General features: G+C 34.5%; 1 protein-coding gene across 1 annotated transcript in view; it reads right to left on the minus strand.

Moving 5' to 3' along the window:
- LOC144216647 (uncharacterized) overlaps nt 1-15,110 on the minus strand; it is a 44,294-nt gene extending 29,184 nt beyond the window's left edge. Inside the window, exons 1-3 of the mRNA XM_077746073.1 lie at nt 15,081-15,110; nt 13,880-14,083; nt 13,289-13,371 (exon numbers count right to left, since the gene is read on the minus strand). Coding sequence (XP_077602199.1) covers nt 13,289-13,371; nt 13,880-13,897 — 101 coding nt within the window. The 5' untranslated portion in view covers nt 13,898-14,083; nt 15,081-15,110. The remainder of the gene's footprint in view (nt 1-13,288; nt 13,372-13,879; nt 14,084-15,080) is intronic.
- Nucleotides 15,111-18,710: the final 3,600 nt, after the last annotated feature.

An 18,710-nucleotide genomic window follows, 5' to 3' on the forward strand; every position in this document is an offset into this window, starting at 1 on the left:
ATAGGAGTTCATGACATTGAAATAACTATCACTACTACTTGTGTCTTTTATTATTCTTAGTGTTGCTTTTTGATAATTAGAAGTTCTAAATCCTAATGTCTTTTACCCATTTTTCTTCTTTTTTATCCTTTTTAAGAAAATTATTCTCACCCCAACGCATTAAGATGTTCTGTGTTTTCTTCTAAAAGGTGGTATATATTTATTCATATATAATTTATTTAAATTTCATTTTTATTTTTCAATCTAGATTCTAATCGTTATGGATTTGTGTGTGTGTGTGTGGTGTGAGGAAGGGGGTTGATATTTCTTTTTTGTCGAATGCATCTCCAGTTGGCTGAGGACCATTCATTGAAAAGATACATTCCTGACCCCACTGCATTGCAGCAGTGTTGATTTTTGCTTTTGTTATACTTAAATGTAGACTTTCTTGGGACTTATTTTATTCTTTTTGTCTGTTTTTTCTTTTTTTTTATGCCAGTACTTCATAGTTTTGACATCTGATAGTGTATGTTCTCCACCTTCATTCCTTTTCTTCAAGATACCGTGGTGGCAATTTTAGACCTTTGTATAGCCACATAAATATTAAAATTATCTTGTCAGCTTTCACAAAACAACATCTTGGAATTTTAGTTGGGTGTGCAATGAATCTGTTGATCAAGTAGAGGATTGCTGTCTTTAAAACATTTAGCTCTTCAGCTCACAGATATGATTTATCTTTCACTTATTTAGGTCTTCTTTACTGTTTTTCAGTGGTATTTGATGGTTTTCTCTGTAGAGGTCTGGTATGCCAGTTATTAGATTGATTCATAATTTCTGGATTTTTGTGCTCTTTTTAGACATTTTACTTAAAAAAATTTTTATCTTCTGATACTTTGTTGTTAGTGTATAGTTATACAGATTTTGCATTTCAGCCTGTGTACAGTGACCTTACCATATTCACTTCTTATAGTTTGTAAATTCTTTTGGGTCTTTTTTGTACACAGTCATGTCCTCCCAGAACAATGAAATTTTATTTTTTTTCTAAATCTAATACCTTTTATTTTCTTGCCTTAATTCACTGATTAGGGCCCCCAGTGTGATATTGAAGAAATATGGTGATATTTAGCATCTCATTTTCTGACTGTTCTCAGGGGAAAAGTTTTTAATAAGTCATCATTTTAATGTTTTCTGTATTTTTTGGTAGAAACTATTCGTTAGATTAAGAGAGGACCATTCTATTTATAATTTGTAACTTTTTAAATGATAAATAGTTATTCATTTCTATCAAATGCTTTTTCTATATCTATTGAAATGTTTACAATTATTCTATCTTTTTATCTCTTTAAAAAGTTGAGTTATGTTTATGGTTTTTAAAAAATATTAAATCCACACTTCCATCCCTAGTTGGGATGAATGATCCTTTCTATATGTTGCTGGATTCAATTAGTTAATAATTTGCTTAAGAATCTTTTGTAAGTATGTTATTAGAAAGATTGGCCTGCATTTTTCTTTCTTGCTAACATTATTGTGAGATTTTATTATCAGTGCAATCTTGTTTCATGAAATGATCTGCTAAGTATTTTGCTTTTCTGTTTCCTGGAAGAGTTTGTATAAGACTATGTTGGATTTTCTCCATTCCTTTTAAAATGTGACATCTATTGGCCCCTATCTCTGGGCACACATGCACACATTATCGTTCTGGTGTGATTATGAACTTCAGTGTTCATATGGTTGACATGGTACTTCCACTACCTCACTCTCACCCCAGGTTTGTTTCTCTAGCCTAATATAAATCAATGAATGCAAATGAGTTTTGGATTTGGAATAAGAAAGATTTTGTGCAACATTACACACTAGACATATTCAAATCATAGTGCTGCATTCTTTGGATTCGTTGGTATGTTAATCAATACCTATAATTCCGCATATTTTCTGTCTTGTATTAATCTTTACTTTCTAATGTAGGCTGATCTCTTTATGGCTGAATTGAAAGTTTTTTCAGAGCTGAAGCAGTAATACATCTGTTGTTTTTTTTTAATATTTTTATTTATTTCTAGGAGAGAGAGAGAGAGAGAGACAGCGTGAACAGGGGAGGGTCAGAGAGAGAGGGAGACACAGACTGAAACAGGCTCCAGGCTCTGAGCTGGCAGTCAGCACAGAGCCCGACGCGGGGCTCGAACCCACGAACCGCGAGATCATGACCTAAGCGAAAGTCAGACGCTTAACCGACTAAGCCACCCAGGCGCCCCATAATACATCTGTTTAAAGTATAATATACCTATAGTTGAAGTCCCTGATTTGTCTACTCAGTGATTATTACAATTATGAATTTGGTCTTCATCTTTCACATTCATGTTTTTATATGTTAATTATATTTGCATGTATAAAAACGCAGTGTAGAATCTTGGTTTTTATAGTTTCAAATGTATTATAAATGGTATCATGATGCTATGCATATTATTCTATTAAGGCAATTTGATTTTTCCTTCCAGTTGTATTACTAAGTATAACCCTTATCTGACTGCATTGGACACTTACCCTGCCACCATAATTGTCCAAACTATAATCATATTTCATTTATGTTATTTCTATAATCTTGTAAACAGTCACCCTTGTGCTTTTGCTTTTTTTTTTTTTTTTTGAGAGAGAGACCACGAGGGAGCAGGAGAAGGGCAGAGCCAGAGGGAGAGAGAATCCCCAGAAGGCTCTGTGTTGTCAACACAGGCTCGATCTCAGGAACTGTGAGATCATTACCTAGGGTGAAATCAAGAACTGGACAAGTAACCAGCTGCACCAGTCAGGCAGTCCTGTTGTTGTTGTTGTTTTAACTTAGAAGCTTTGTTATGCTCTTATAAGTAGAATTAGATAATTTCCTAATCCTCCAAAGATTCCTTCCTCTTGTGTTCACAATCTAGAAGCTCTTACTCTATGACCCCCCTTGATTACTCTCTTCCTTACTCACTCTGTGTGAGCCACATGGCCTCCTTAATGTTTCTTAAAGCTCCATATTTGGCTTTCCCACTTCCTGTTCTTCTTTTTCCCAGATGAACACATGGCCCACTAGCTCAAGTATTCCAGGTGTTTTTTTCTCAGTGAAGGTGTCTTTGACCAGCCTATTATGATTGTAACTGCCCTGGTGCCTCACCTACTCTGCCTAGCTAGCACGCCGTGTCCTGCTTTCCCATCCTTGCCATTATCTGAATGGACAGTTTTAGAATCACATGTATTTATTGACATTTTGTTTGTTCGTTGATTGGCTGTTTCCTTCTCCAAGGAAATGTTGAGTCTTGTAAGAACAGAGGTTTTTTTGTTTTGTTGATACTATATCCCAAATACCTAAAATGATGCCTGCAAAATAATAACTTTTCAATAAATACTAATTGACAGGATATTCACAGAACATATTCTGTTGCTTGCTTTTTTCTCTTCAACATCATATTTTTTATGTACTTGAAGGTACATGTAAATACATTCGTTTTAACTGATGATGTGTATTATTACACTGTATGAATATACCAGAGTTCATTACTCTGTTTTCATTTGATAGACGTTTCATTTATTTGAAAACTATCCCTCTGTACATTTTTAAGTTAACTCTTTTTTTAAAAAAAATCCAAGGTAAGAATTACAAAGGATACATATTTCAGCATATTCTATGTTGCATTTATGCTTTAAATATATTTTGGTCAAAACCTTGGAGCAGATTTGGCTAATCTGATTTATGCGAAATGTTTATCATTTAACTAAAAGGGCAAACCAGTCTTCATTGTCAAAACAAACACTTATCAGACTTACTTTCTGTCAGAAATATGACTTTATTTTTCAATTCAAATACAAGTGCTTTATATTCATCTCTATGACAACCAATTCACTTTTGAATTCTAAGATAGATGGAAAGAAAGAAGGATAGATAAAAAGATAAAGACATGAGCGTGGCCTGTTTTTGTCACTTGGATTAAATAAGGCCCTACTCATTTTAGTGTTTTTTAACCATTCTTACTGTTTGCAGTCCTTAGACTTTCCCTCTTGAGCTGTGCATTCTTGAAATACCTCTTCAGCACCCAGAGATTTTTTTTAGACCCGGGACAATCCAGCATTGGATTGGATCTCATCTCGAAGATGGGATCGATCTCTCTCTCTCTCTCTCTCTTTTTAAGGATGATTGTGAAAAAGGATAGGGGTAATTAAAGAGAATAGGCATAACTCTTTCCTTAGGACTCTCAGTACCATGGAAGTCGAGGGTCTTTAATGAGGCTCCATAAAACTATTTATGCATGTGTATTATTGAATGAACATCACTGTCCCCCCCCCCCCAGCTCTATGAATAAACAGTTAGGAAGAAAATGCTCCAACCATATATATACTTTGAGGTGAATACTTAGATTGAAAGGTAGGGTGCATCCTCAACTCTATTAAATGTTTTTAAGCAGATTTCCAGCATGTTTGATCTAATACTCTATAATTAGAGCATGAGAATCGCCATTGTTCCACCTCCCCTTCTACAATGTCAAACTTTTAAAGTTTAAATCACATGGTATATCTGAAATTTTATCACATTGTAATTTAAATATTTATTTCCATCATGAATTATGAGGTTGAGTTTCTTTGTAATATGTTTCTGGCCATTAAGATGATTTATTCTGTGAATTGACAGTTCATATTCTTTGCCAATTTTTCTTTTAGATTACATGCTTTTTACTTATTGATTTATTGTTTTATATGTCCTCAATGTTAATCTGCGTCTGTTACACATATTGGAAAAACTTTTTTTCCAGACTATGGCTCTCTTCTTTTTTTAAGAAAACCTTTAAATTAAAACAGTTTTAGATTTACAAAAAAAGTTGCAAAGGTAGTACAGAAAATTCCTGTATACCTCACACCCAGTTTCCCTATTATTAATATCTTACATTAGTGTGGTACACTTGTCATAGGTAATGAACTGATATCATTAGTATTATTAAGTTAAATCCATACTTCATTCAAATTTGCTTACCTAATGTCCGTTCCTCCTCCCGATTCCAGGATCCCAACTAGGATATCACATTACTTTAGTCATAATATCTCTTTAGGCTTCTCTTGGTTGTAACAGTTTCTCAGTTTTCCCTTGTTTTTGATGACCTTAATAATTTGAGGAATGCTGATCAAGTATTCCTCAGTTGGAATTTGTGTGATATTTTTTTCATGGTTACTCTGAGGTTAAGAGTTCTAAGGAGGAAAATCACAGATGAGAAGTGCCATTCTCATCACATCAGATGAAGGTTACATACTGTCAACATGACTTATTACTGTTGATATTAACATCAGTCACCTGACAGAGGTTGTGTTTGTCAGGTTTCTGCATTGTAAAGTAATTCATTTTTTCCCTTTTCCATATTGTACTCTTTGAAAGAAAGTCACTATTGGCAGTCCACACTTAGGTAGTGGGAAGCTATATTCTACCTCCTTGGAGATGAAATATATATATAAATATAAATATTTTTTAATTCTTTTGCATGAGAGATTTGTCTGTTCTCTCCCATTTATTAAATCATTTATTTATAGCAGTACGGAGTTATGGATATTTTTTACTTTAGATTATAATCCAATGCTACTGTATTTATTTTGTTTCTCAAATTGTTCCAACTTTGACTAAGAATATTTTTTTACTTTACTTGAAGATTTTTATTCTAAACATTTGAAGAAAAATGTTAATATTTTCTTTTATGGCTTATATTATTTTGTGTCATGTTTAAGAAATTTTACACAGTCTTGTTTTCTTCTGAAAATGTAATATTTTGCAAAGTCAAATATAAATTAGGAAATCACTAACTTCAACTTGAACTTTTGTGTATAATGTGAAGCAGGGATCCAATTTCTATTTTTTGCATAATTGACCAATTTTCCCTATATCATTTATTTAACAGACTCTCCTTTTTTTACTTATTTGTAATGTCACCACAGATATATATTAAGATACATATATATTTTGTATGTACATGGGTCTGTTTCTGGGCTTTCCTTCCTTTTCAGTTTGTCTGTTGGTCTATCATTGCATCAATATTATATTGTCTAAATTATTATAGAAATATAATAAGTTTGTTTACAATGAGCAACTACCCATACTTTGTTCTTCTTTAGAAGTGTCTTAGCTATTTTTGGTCTTTCTCTTACATATATACATTTTAGCATTAGTTTGTCATATTCCACAAGATTTTTTTAGGAAATTGATTTTAAAATAACTCATTTTTTGAATGAAATCCTTTATTTTCATTAAATATTATCAGTTATCATGAGTATGTATGGGAATGCTTTTGAATTTTGTATATTGACCTTATATGCAGGAATCTTGAAATTATGTATTAGTCTATTGATTAATTTACCCAGAATTATCTGTGTATGCAACCATATTATTTATAAATAATGACACTTTTGTTTATTCCATTTTAATGTATATATAGTATTTATTTTTCTTATTTTGTTGCATTAACTAGGATTTCCAGTACAATATTTACCTGTGCTATTAAATTTTCAGATGTTTGGGAAATTTAAAGATAACTTTCTGTTATTCATTTCTAAATTAATTCTATCATGACAAGAGAACATAATCTGTATTTTACTCCTTTAATAATTTAGACGTATTTTATAGCCCAGCATATACTCTATCTTTGGGAATATTTCATGTGTACTTGAAAAGATTCTGTACTTCCCAGCTGTTGGTGTAGTGTTCTGTGAATGTTAGATAAGTTGGTTGATAATGTTTTAAAATCATGTATATGTTTCTATTGGTTTTCTGTTTTATTAATTATGAGTGAGAATGTTGAAATGTTCACTTGCAATTGTGGATTTATTTCTTAAGTTTTGCAAGGCTTTTTTACAGGTATTTAAAGCTTTGTGTCTGAATATATACACATGTAGGATTGTTTTGTCTTCCTTACCATTATGAAATGTCTTTCTTTACTTCTGATAACATTTCTTTTTCTAAAGTCCACATTGATATTAATATAGACACTCTAGTTTTCTTTTGATGAGTGTTTGCATGGTATATCTGTTTGCATCTATGTTTATATCTATATCTACCTATATCTATAGTTAAAATCAGGTTCTATTATTATTGATAGGTGGGTCTGGCTTTCTTCTAGTATGTCTAAAAATCTCTTTCTTTTAATTACAGTGTTTTTTCCTTTAACATTTAGTGGAAGTATGGTTAGTGTGGCTAGGTTTAAATATGCAAAGTTATTTTTGTCTTTATTCTACTTATATTTTTCTTTTTCTGTTTTCTTTTTATCTTTTATCTACCTTTTGTTTTAGTTTAAGTATTTTTATGGACCTTTTTTGTTTTCACTGCTGCGTTATCACCAATCCCTCTATGTTTTATACTTTAAGTGGTTGCTAAGATTTAAAAGTTGCATGTTTAGTTTGTTATAGTCTACCTTCAAATATGACGCTTTATCATAAGAATGTAGAAATCTTACCAACAGTTTACTATCATTTCTCTCCCATATCCTTTATGCCTATTATTATCATATTTTTTCTACATATATTACATATTCCACAAAAACATTATAATTTCTGATTTGTCAATTATGCTTTGAAGAAAAATTTTAAAAATATTTTCCAAAGTTTATTTATTTTAAAAGAGAGGGAATGAGCAGGGAAGGAATATAGAGATGGAGAGAGAGAATACCAAGCAGGCTCAGTGTTGGCAGTGAGGAACTTGATGTGGGGCTCAAACCCACGAACTGTGAGGCCATGACCTGAGCTGAAACCAAGAGTCTGATGCTTAACAGACTGAGAGAACTCTCAGAATATTTTATTTTTATTTAATCTTCATTTTTCAAATATTATATACAAAGTTATTTATTTTTCTTTTTTAAATGTTTATTATTTATTTTGAGAGAGAGAGAGAGAGAGCACACCATGAGCACGGGAGGGAGAGAATCACAAGCAGGCTCCATGCTTAGTGTGGAGCACGACATGGGCTCTATCTCATGACTGATATCACGACCTGAACCAATATCAAGAGTCAGACTCTTAACCCACTGGGCCACCCAGTCACCCCTGATTATTTTTGCTTTAGCAGTTTAAAGATTACTTCGGTTGTCTTCTTTGATAAGAAATCTGTTGCCATTGTTTTTTCTCTCTGTGTATAATGTATCTTTTTTATTAGCTTTTTAAAGAGTTTCTCTGTATCAGTAGTTTTGAGGAATTTGATTATGTGTGACTCAGTGTATTTTTTGTTTTTGTTCATCCTTCGTAGACCTTAAATGTTTCTTGGATCTATAAGTTTATCGTGTTATTCAAGTTGAAAAAAAATTAGCCACTACTCCTTCAAGTATTTTTTCTGTCCTCACATTTTCCTTTTCTTTGGCAACTTCAATTATACATATGTTTGAGTACTTGATATTGTCTCATAGGTTACTGAGGTTCTGTGTTTGTTGTTCTTGTTGAGCTGTGTGGGTTTTTTTTTTTGTTGTTGTTTGTTTGTTTTTGAATTTCATTTGAAGACTTTCTATTGCAGTTTTGTGAAGTTCAGTGATTTTTTTCCCCTGCATTATCTATTGTGCTATTAACACTATTTCTTTGATCATGCTGATCAACATCTTTTTGGTTACTTTCATTCTCTGTCATTCCTGATTATGCTTTTATCAATTGATGTATTTCCTGATTATAAGTCAGTTTTTCCTGTTATTCCTTATATCTAGTAGTGTTTGATTACAAATCAAAAATTGTGAATCTCACATTTTTAAGCACTGGACATTGTTGTATTTTTTTTTAAAGAGTATTCAATTTACTTGAGTTGAAACAGAATCAGTTGGATCCTTCTGTCTTGTATTTAGGATTTTAGGGTAGGTATAGGGTTAAGATTTATTCTAGGCTAAGTTTAGCCCTGTTAATAAGTTGTCAACCTTGTGAATTCTGTAATGAATGTTCCATATAGTCAGTGAAGTCTTCCCTAACCTGGCTTGTTGAGATTGAATGATTTTTTGCTTTATGTGAGCTCTAAGAATCAGCGAATCGTTTATTTTGTAGCTATCCCATAATTGTTCTTTTTTGAAAAGTTGCTTTTTGCTTGGATTCATAGAGTTTTTAATAGGTGTGTGCAGATTAGTATCTATTAACAAACTCAAGAGGACTCTATACAGATTTCTGAAGCACTTTCTATATATCTCCCCCATTTTTGTACTTTACCTTAAAAATTCTAGTCTTCTTGGCCTTACCAAAAGCTGATCCCTGTCCTCATTTTAGTAAGACTCTGTTGTTTTCCCTGCACCATGGCCTGGGAAATGCCTCCAGGTAGAAACCTGGGGTCATTATAAAGCTCATTTTATTTAGTTTTCTCTCCCTTCCTTTCTTCCTTCCTTCCTACCTTCCTTCCTTCCTACCTTCCTTCTTTCCTACCTTCCTTCCTTCCTTTCTCTCTTTCTTTCTTTCTTTCTCTCTCTCTCTCTCTTTCCTTCCTTCCTTCCTTCCTTCCTTCCTTCCTTCCAGAATCACAGCCCTGTGATGTTCAGTATTCAGTTTCTAAAAATTGTTGTTTTATATGTATATATTTTTTTTCAAATTTTCTAGTTGTTTATAATGAGAGTAAGTTTGCACCTACTTCCTCTTTCATGGTCAGAAGTGGAAGACCACCTTGTATAGTTTTAAATTAATTTTTATTGTTTTTACTAATAATGCTCTCATTACTATTTAGATACAATTTTCTCACTCAGTCATAGTTTGGATTTAATAATTATTAATAAAAGAGGTTGGTTTTAAAGTCAGAAGGGGAAAGGACTAAACCAATTATCTTAGTCCCTTTTCATTGAGAGAGTCAAAACTCTGAGAACCATCACCAGCAGACTTCACCTTAGGTCTCTTGGGATTTAGGTTCTATGACTTTTCACAGCTGCCAGAGAGGCAGATAGAGGGAGAGCAATTGGATTATTATGAGTGGCATAGATTTTGATCCATTCACACTGCCGCCACCACAAACAAAACTGGGGTTCCCTTAAGCTAAAGAAAGGGAAAACAAATATTGGATAGGCAGGAAGCCACGTTTGTCTTATCAGCAAATTTTTTTTTAAATGTTTTATTTATTTCTAGGAGAGAGAGAGAGAGACATCGTGAGCAGAGGAGGGTCAGAGAGAGAGGGAGTCACAGACTGAAACAGGCTCCAGGCTCTGAGCTGGCAGTCACCACAGAGCCCAACGTGGGGCTCGAACCCATGAACCATGAGATCATGACCTAAGCGAAAGTCGGACGCTTAACCGACTAAGCCACCCAGGCGCCCCAAATTCTTTTTCTTTAACTACTTTATTGAAGTTTAATTGACACACAGTAGACTATATGCCATATTTAAGGTGTGTGATTTAATAAGCTTTGACATGTGTTTAACTATGAAACCATTACCACAACCAAAAGAGCAAACATATCCATTATTTCAAAAGTTTTCTTGTGCCACTTTTCATTCCTCCCTCCTGTCTCTTGACTGTCCCCAGGAAACCAGTGATGTACTTCCAATCAACACAGATCAGCTTATGTTTTCTTCAGTTTACACAAATGGGTCATACAGCATGTACTCTTTTATCTCACTTCTTTTGCTCAGCATAATTTGGAGATTCACCCAGGTTTCTGTGTATATCAGTCATTTATTTCTTTTTGCTGATAAGTATATTTCATTGTATATACCATACATCTACCATTCACTAATTGATGTACATTTGCATTTTTGGCTATTACAAGTAAAGCTGCTATGAATATTTGTGTGCAAAAAAAAAGCTGCAAATTTTAGCTAAAAATCTGAATGTGTTTTTGTCAGATTTTTTTTCCTATTAAGGGATTATGAGTAAGCCATCCAAGTCTCTTGTCTAGGGGGGCTAAATAATGTCTGTTTGGGGAATATACTAGCTCTTTTCCAAGCTTCCCTTTTAATTGAATGTCTGTGTATTGTCATATAGTTTTTACTCTAATTCTAACTTCTTTTTTTTTTTANCCTGATGAGGAGGGATGCTGAACATCGTTTCATGTGTCTGTTGGCCATCTGGATGTCCACTCTAATTCTAACTTCTAGAATGAGAAAATGGAAGTTAAGTGAGAGATGATATTTTACATCTGGCCATTATTATATTCTGCCTAAGATCTAAAAGCAAATGTAGCTTAAGCTCCCATAGGTTGTGTTAGATTTTAGGCACCAAATAGTGCCTCAGTGTCTGTGGAGATGCTCCCTGTCTATCCCTCCAAATGTGCTAAGTTTTCTTTTGCCTTGCAGAATGTTGAATAAAAAAAAATTCTGGAGTTTCAATTGTTCCCCAATAGAAACTGTAGTTTAGTTTAACTATTTCAAATAAACATCCCAAGAGACTAAAAACTATTTTAAATAGATGACAATACCTTGTTGCATCACCTCATGCTAGTACAATTTAAATGAATGCTATCTTTCATAGACAAAAGTCTATTTTAAAATTCTATCTGTAGGGGTGCCTGGGTGGTTCAATCGGTTAAGCATCAGACTTAGGCTCTAGTAATGATCTCACGGCTTGTGAGTTCGAACCCCGCTTCAGGCTCTGTGCTGACAGCTCAGAGCCTGGAACCTGCTTCAGATTCTGTGTCCCTCTCTCATTCTCTCTTAAGAGAGAGATTCTGTGTGTGTGTATCTCTCTCCTAAGAATAAATAAAACATTAAGAAAAAGAAAAAGAAAAATTCTATCTGTAAAAGTGCTGAGGGAGAATTGTAAAATGAGATCATTCTGTTAACTTTCCTTAGCATTTAAAAAGTATTGTTTTATTGGATCTACTTTATTTAGGCCCTGAAATAATTTTAGACAGCGTACATAGTTTTGCTTTCAAAGGTCACGAGCAAGTCTAAATATACCCAGGTTGGGACAATAGAAAGCTTTCAATCATGCATAGTTACAATATCTCTCAAACCACACATTCTTTCTCTAAGGTGGAAAACTAAAGTTTACCTAAATATTTCAATAGCTGCACATTTCCTGGAATAGAAGAAAATAGGAAATATCCAAGTTAGATTGTGTTCAAACATGAATAGGTGAAACCTTATTTTTGTTGGAAGATGGGAACAAATGCTTTTGGATGCTTTTTGGATTTGATAAGCCAGTTTTCATTTTGAGAGCTCATATTCATTTAACTTTATCTCTCAGATCCCTTTAGTACAAAAGCCATGGTCCAGGATGATCTCACTAAAAGCATAATAACCATGGTAATGATAATAACAGTAATTTGAAACAAAAACTCCACACACACAAATAGTAACAAAAACAGAGAAAACAAACAACAGCTAGTAGAAAATACACGGAGAAGCACCAGGTCAGACATCTGAAATAAGTTTTCATATTAATTTAGAAATTTCTTTTGACTCCCATGGTATATTTTCAGTTTTATAATGTTGATTACTAATGAGTTTTTGGCTGGGTCTGGGATTTTGGATGATGGTGGCAGTAAGAGGAATGCTCAGAAGCACTATAGGTTTATTTATGTGAATATATAAAAGTGCATTGTGACAGAGAATCCTTAATTTAGAGCAGCATAAAGAATTTGAAGATTACTTCAAAGGGCATTCAAAAACCATGTATTTGAAATCCATGATAAGAAAGTATGTACTTTCCGAAGGGACAAAGTTTTCAGGGAAAGTTTCTACTACTCAGATTTCCACTGAGAAGTATTTAGAAGTTTGATGGCAGAAAATGTGCAAACTAGAGATATATATGTTCATTCACTTGGTCCTCTACATTTAGACTAAAGGTAGTATGAGCTGCTTTCATATTTGGTTGAAATGCCTTGAGAAAGCAAACATTCTTGCGAGAGCTGCTTATCTGCTGCTCATTTTAACGAGCCCGACCCTCCTGTAATAGTTCGGCTTTTAATTTCTTCTGAAGGGTACTTCAGTCCCATACGTCTGCCAGTCCTTATGAATCCTCCCAGCCTCAGGACACTAGAAAGATCCAAAAACCAACTCTGTGTGAGACTCTTCTCATCACATAATAAAACGATGGTCACTGTGATTATAGGAGGACTAGGAAGACTTGTTTGTTTGTGTTACGGTGTACCTTAGAGTTCTCAAATTATAACACAGTGTCAGCCTAAAGCCAAAATCAACTATTTTTAAAACTATGAATTATTTTATCTAAGAAAAGTAATACATAATCATTGTGATGAGGGGGCGTGGGGCAAGTGGAGAGCAAAATATAGGCTGATTACCCCCCGCCCCCGTGAATATGTATAATATTTTTTGGACACTCCTGGCTACCCAAGAACAAAGGAAAAGGGCTTAAGTGCTTGCCGTGGTAATATGGGAAACTAAGGCAAATGAAAAATTAAATTCCCTTACCTCCTACAGCCGATTGACAAGTCCATGAAATCAGCAGGGTGACCTCCCTCTAGGAGCTCAGCTGCCTGGATGATGACACTTTGCTGGGGGCAAAAGAGAATCTTAGCTTAACATTATCCTGACCCCTGAGGAACCTATGTGTCTACTTTGACATATAAAAACTCCTTTGGAAACTTCGTTTATCTCAACTCCTTCAAGATACATGCTGGCAATCATAGTCCAAGCTTATGGCGCCCTGGTATATATTGGGAGGGTCTCATGAGTGAAGTTTTACCAAACGGTAATAAGTGTTGTTTCCCTCACAACAGCTAGCCCCTCAAGGTTCTGGAACCTTGCTTTAAAAATTCTTTAGAGACTTAGACTATCCCTTCCCTCTTCCCAAACTGACAGTGTACAATGATTACCCATCACGACCCCAGTTCAGGTCTTGTACCTGTGCTTTAATAAAATCACATTTTTGCACTAAAGACGTCTTCAATAGTTCTTTTTTGGCCATTGGCTCTTGGACCACCCACCATCACCCCAAAACTTCATCAATTGAAGAAAATGTGGAAATTCAGGGTTAACTCTTTCTGTCCCATCTAACCTAACTTTTTCCAAGTAAGGCATGATGGTGTGCAGACTGTCCAGTTATCCTTTCTTATTAGGTCTTTTAGATTTTATGGAATCTCTGAAATGACTGTTGGGTAGCAGTTGTGACAGACTTCAGACCGGGCAAATCTGGAACTTCATCAGCAGTCTCCAATAAAAACTAGATCTTTCCCCTGCAAACAGTTCCTTGAACCTTAAAGGCAACTTGAGAGAGAGAGGAAAGAAAAACCATACTTATTCAGAGTAGATGAGAATAGTCAAACCCTAGGGTATACATTTTTGTAAGATTCCTGATTAAAATTTTCTAAGGTATATTGGACCCTTGTTTTGTTATTACCATTTGACCTTAGAATCTGTAGTCAGTTTTGGGTAGCCATTTCCATTCATCGGCAAAGAGAAAATATTGGGAGGACAATTCCATATTTCTAATACCATAGTTTTAAATACGTTTTCAGTGATATCATGTGGAACTTTAATCTGGTGCTTAAGGTATTGCATTTTGTGTCATTTTAACTTATTATAAACAAACAAAAAAGTCAAATGCCTCAAAGCAAAAAACTACATGGTAAGATATGCAGAGCATCCATGGTGCTTCTGTTCTAGAAGCAATTTAAAATTTCCTTTGTTGAAAAACTATTCATTTAGTTTCTTAGTTTGTTAACAGACAGCTAAGTATAAATTATAAAAAGAAACAGTCTCTACCACTTGCAAGTTTTACCCACTTTATGGTTACAAAGACTGAGAGGATGCTAACGAGAAGAAAAAGTTCCAACACTTTCCAGTTAACCAGTAATTTGACCCTAATGGGAATTTTTGATATGAAGGAAATTAACATGGATTACCAAATTCCCAAGGATTAAGAACAGTCTGAGAAAAAGACATTCCATTCCTAAGTATTTGGGATGAAAATGTCCTCAACAGAATCTTCCTTTAGTAGCTCTCAATTTATGCAGACCATTTCTATGGCCCAGTTCATGTGTCAGCTCCAGTAAGGGAGATAGTTATGCTTTATAAAAAATAACTGAGGTGTTCCGCTGCGTTGGGAAGCCATTTTTAAACTGGCATCAGCAAAACCTCACCAAATCTTGTTACTGGAAGATTTTATAAATGACTTCGTTTCCCAATTGAGATTGGTTGTGATGATAGATAGTGGTGACGATGTGGTCAAAGATGGGACTAGGAACCCACGGTCTGGTCTTACAAGGGGGTAATAGAATATGTTCCTTTTGCTTCTGCCCCGTGAAGTAAAAATGTAAGGTCATCAGGCAAAGCCCCAGAAGGTAGGCTCCAGGTTATGTTGTTGTGTTTCCTTTCTGTGTTTGTATTTGTTCTGGACAATAAACCATGATGATGTAATAAAGGGCTGGGACCGTGAATTCCTATTGGCTGTGCAGTGCCAGTTCATGGAGGGGCAAGTCCAACTGTAATGAATTCAGACGACATAATGATTTCAGTTTCCCTACATTGCTCAGCTCCCTGGGAACCTGCAAAAGATAAGTGAATGGGCACCTATCCTAGATCCAGACATACATACAACATGAAAATAGCTGGTGAAGCTTGAAATAAATGCAGAATATTAGACCAATAACAATGTTGATCATACTGTTTGGTAAAAATATTAACTAGAAAAAGTTGATAAAATGTATTTCAGGAAAGGTAAAACTTCTCAGATATCTTTCTTTGTGCTTATTTGTATACGCATGGATATAATATGCCATTGGTTCCTCATCTTTAATACATAGGGGATTTATATAGCATATTGCCTCAATAAAACTTGGTTCATCTGAACAGTACGTGGATCAGATATGCATATTTAATTACTCTGAAAGTAGTGTACTTGTACAGATGGTGGTATTAGGGGGTATTACTTCAATTTAAATTACTTTCATTGGGAAAAAAAGTGTTCCTTGGCTATGATTTCCAAGTAAAAATTTAACTTTTATGATGTATGGAATGTGCCTGCTTATAGTAATTATACATGAATAATCCTACATGTGTAAAATAAATATTATTTTAAAAATTTGAAACAACTCATAATAAGAAAATACAAGACTCTTTCAGGTGCAAAGCTTAGGGTGTTGTGAACTGTAAACATGCAGCCAAAGTAAATAAATGAGCTTTGAAAAAAGCTCTTATTTGTAGCCAAAAGCAGCCTCCCCTGGCAGACCATGGCATCCTAACTCCTATGTTTATTCAAGCCCCTCAGGAGCCTGCTTCTTGTGTGGAACTAGAAGGAAATTAGGAGACAATATGTGAGCCGTATCCCTGGACAGACCTTAGAGAATCACAAGAACCGGTATATCCCCTAGCAGGAACTTCAGTCATTTTGTACCCCCTTCTCAAGAAAAAGAAAGGCTAACTTCCCATCGCATCTTGGTGCCTGCTGAAATGCAACCTTCATCCTGTTGAAACAAACACACACAAAAAAAATCATCACTTTCAAAGACAAGCTAGTCACAAAGAAAGACAAATGGCTTATAGCATATTATATTGATTATCACACAGTAGCTAGATATTAAAAATTGGGAAAATATAAATGCTTTTTCAAAAGATATTGTTTTCTATTATGAGATTATAAAAATGTGCCCATGTGTTTGTTCATTCTTCACTGCAAGTATTTCTTTACTAAAGTACTGTATCTCAGAGGCAGCACATGTACCATTCACCCCTGTGGTTGCTATGGTAAGTAGTCATGAAAAGTTTTTTGAAAAGTAAGTGGCCACCACCCACATGAATGGCTTCCAAGTGGCCTTAGAATCTGCTCCCTCCCCCACCTTTTTTTGGTAAGCCATCATGACTTTTTTTTTTTTTTGATAAACATGACTTCTCTCCTGATTTAGAGAATGACAAAACCTTTTGCTGTGTTCTCTCAAATCTGTCTGTTAAAATGACTCTATGATGATCTATGAAGAACAAAAATGAGTCCAGTTTGAGAAACAGAAGTTAGGGAAGACACACACAAGTGTATCTCCCATTGCAAACTTAAAAAAATTAAAACTTTATATTTTATGTAATTATAGTTTATAATGTTTGTTCATATGTATGATTTTACTCAATAATCCTTGCTTTATTTGTCAAGTCATATCAATCTTCAAAATCTTTGTGGTTACACATCCACACATACACAAAATAAGCGTATAATATAATACTTTGGGGATTATATTGTAGGATTCATTTTAAATACTGAAATGAGAAGACAGACAGCAAACATCTTGGTGGTGTGTGCATGCCTGGGGATTCCATTATAAAATATCTCTACAATGTGAAGCCATATCTTTGAAGCAAATTTTCAAACCTGCCATACTGTGTACCTATAACTTTGCTAGACACACATGGACACACAGAAGTAAATATTTGTCAGATGTTGATAATCTTACTGACTGCCAGCTTGAAACAACGTGGGATTTAATGAGGTCTCATTTCACTTCAAGTCATGACTGGCATGGGTATTCCCTCCCCTCAACCCCCAAAAAAGCTTCACCTAAAGGGCTTTGCCAAAAATGCTTAGTTTAGGATTGCCTGGCTGGCTCAGTCAGTAGAGCATGTGACTATTGATCTCAGGATCATGAATTTGAGCTCCATTTTGGATATATAGATTACTTAAACAAAATGCTTGGTTTATGAAGACAAACATTTCTGAAGACAGTGAAGGATAAAAAAACACCTTGGAATAAAAAGCCTCCAATTAATCAAACAGCATCCAGTTTCTTTAATTCAGCCTAACAATTTTTGACCTTAGACATTTTTCTATCTTTCCCTTTATCTGCCTCAAATTTGGCCTGAAAATGACTGGGCAAGATCTCTCACTTTGGCCACATACGTGGAACTTGGTGCAAAAGTCATTTGGGGTTAGCTAAATTGTTTTCTCACCGAGACTGAAAAACTACTACCATTTCATAAAGAAGAAAAACACAGGGCAAGGTGAGAAGAAGAGATAATGGAGAGCAGTGGGATGAGAAGAGTGTTTCTTAATTATGCTGTAAACTCTCTCTGATGGGTCCTTTTCCTACCCTGCACTGTGCAGAATTAACTAGCACACAGTGACTGCCACAGATGACTCAGCGGTGGCACGCCAGTAACACAGCTGTGCCTCTGAGACGTACAAGAGGGGACTTTTTATTTTTTAAAAAGAAAGGTAAAAGAAGAAAAAAGTTTGATCCAACTATGTACAAGATTTTTCCTCATTTCTGTTTACTACAAATTCTCATTGGAAGGGGAACCCCCCCCATATAATTCTTTTTATTGATTTTTATATTAAAGCAATTGAAAGCAATGCAGTATCATTTTCTGGTATAATAGAGCCATAGAAGCATGACAGCAGACACCTCACTGGGGAAAATAACATGTAAACGCTATACAAATTAGCCTCTTCTGATACAGTTAATAAAAGAAAATAAACACTTGCAGATGGAGTAAGAATTAAATAATACATTAAACCTCAGCACAAGAGTTTACTGTAGTCTCTTCTTTTTATTATAAATGACCATCACTAAAATGATCTGAAATACCCCATTAAGGACAACTTACTTGCTAATAGGTAAAGACTAATGAGGCAATAGAAAGTATAATTGGAGAACTTGCTACCTCAACCACAGAAAATTATACTAGTATACAAACCAAATGCCAGTGCCTGTGCAAAATTTTTAGTTAACCCTTAAACATGAAAAATGTATGTACAATTCATTCAGATTTATCACTTTACACATGTAAGTGTTAAATGCTGTGGAGATAAAAATATAGGAATAACCAATGGAGTTATAGAAGTACAGGAGATAGGATTCTCTACTTGTTGTATGAAGCAGGCTACTTCATTAAGACTGACTAAAGTATG

Source organism: Crocuta crocuta, unplaced genomic scaffold (assembly GCF_008692635.1).
Source record: "Crocuta crocuta isolate KB4526 unplaced genomic scaffold, BGI_CrCroc_1.0 scaffold48, whole genome shotgun sequence".
Taxonomy (NCBI): Eukaryota; Metazoa; Chordata; class Mammalia; order Carnivora; family Hyaenidae; genus Crocuta; species Crocuta crocuta.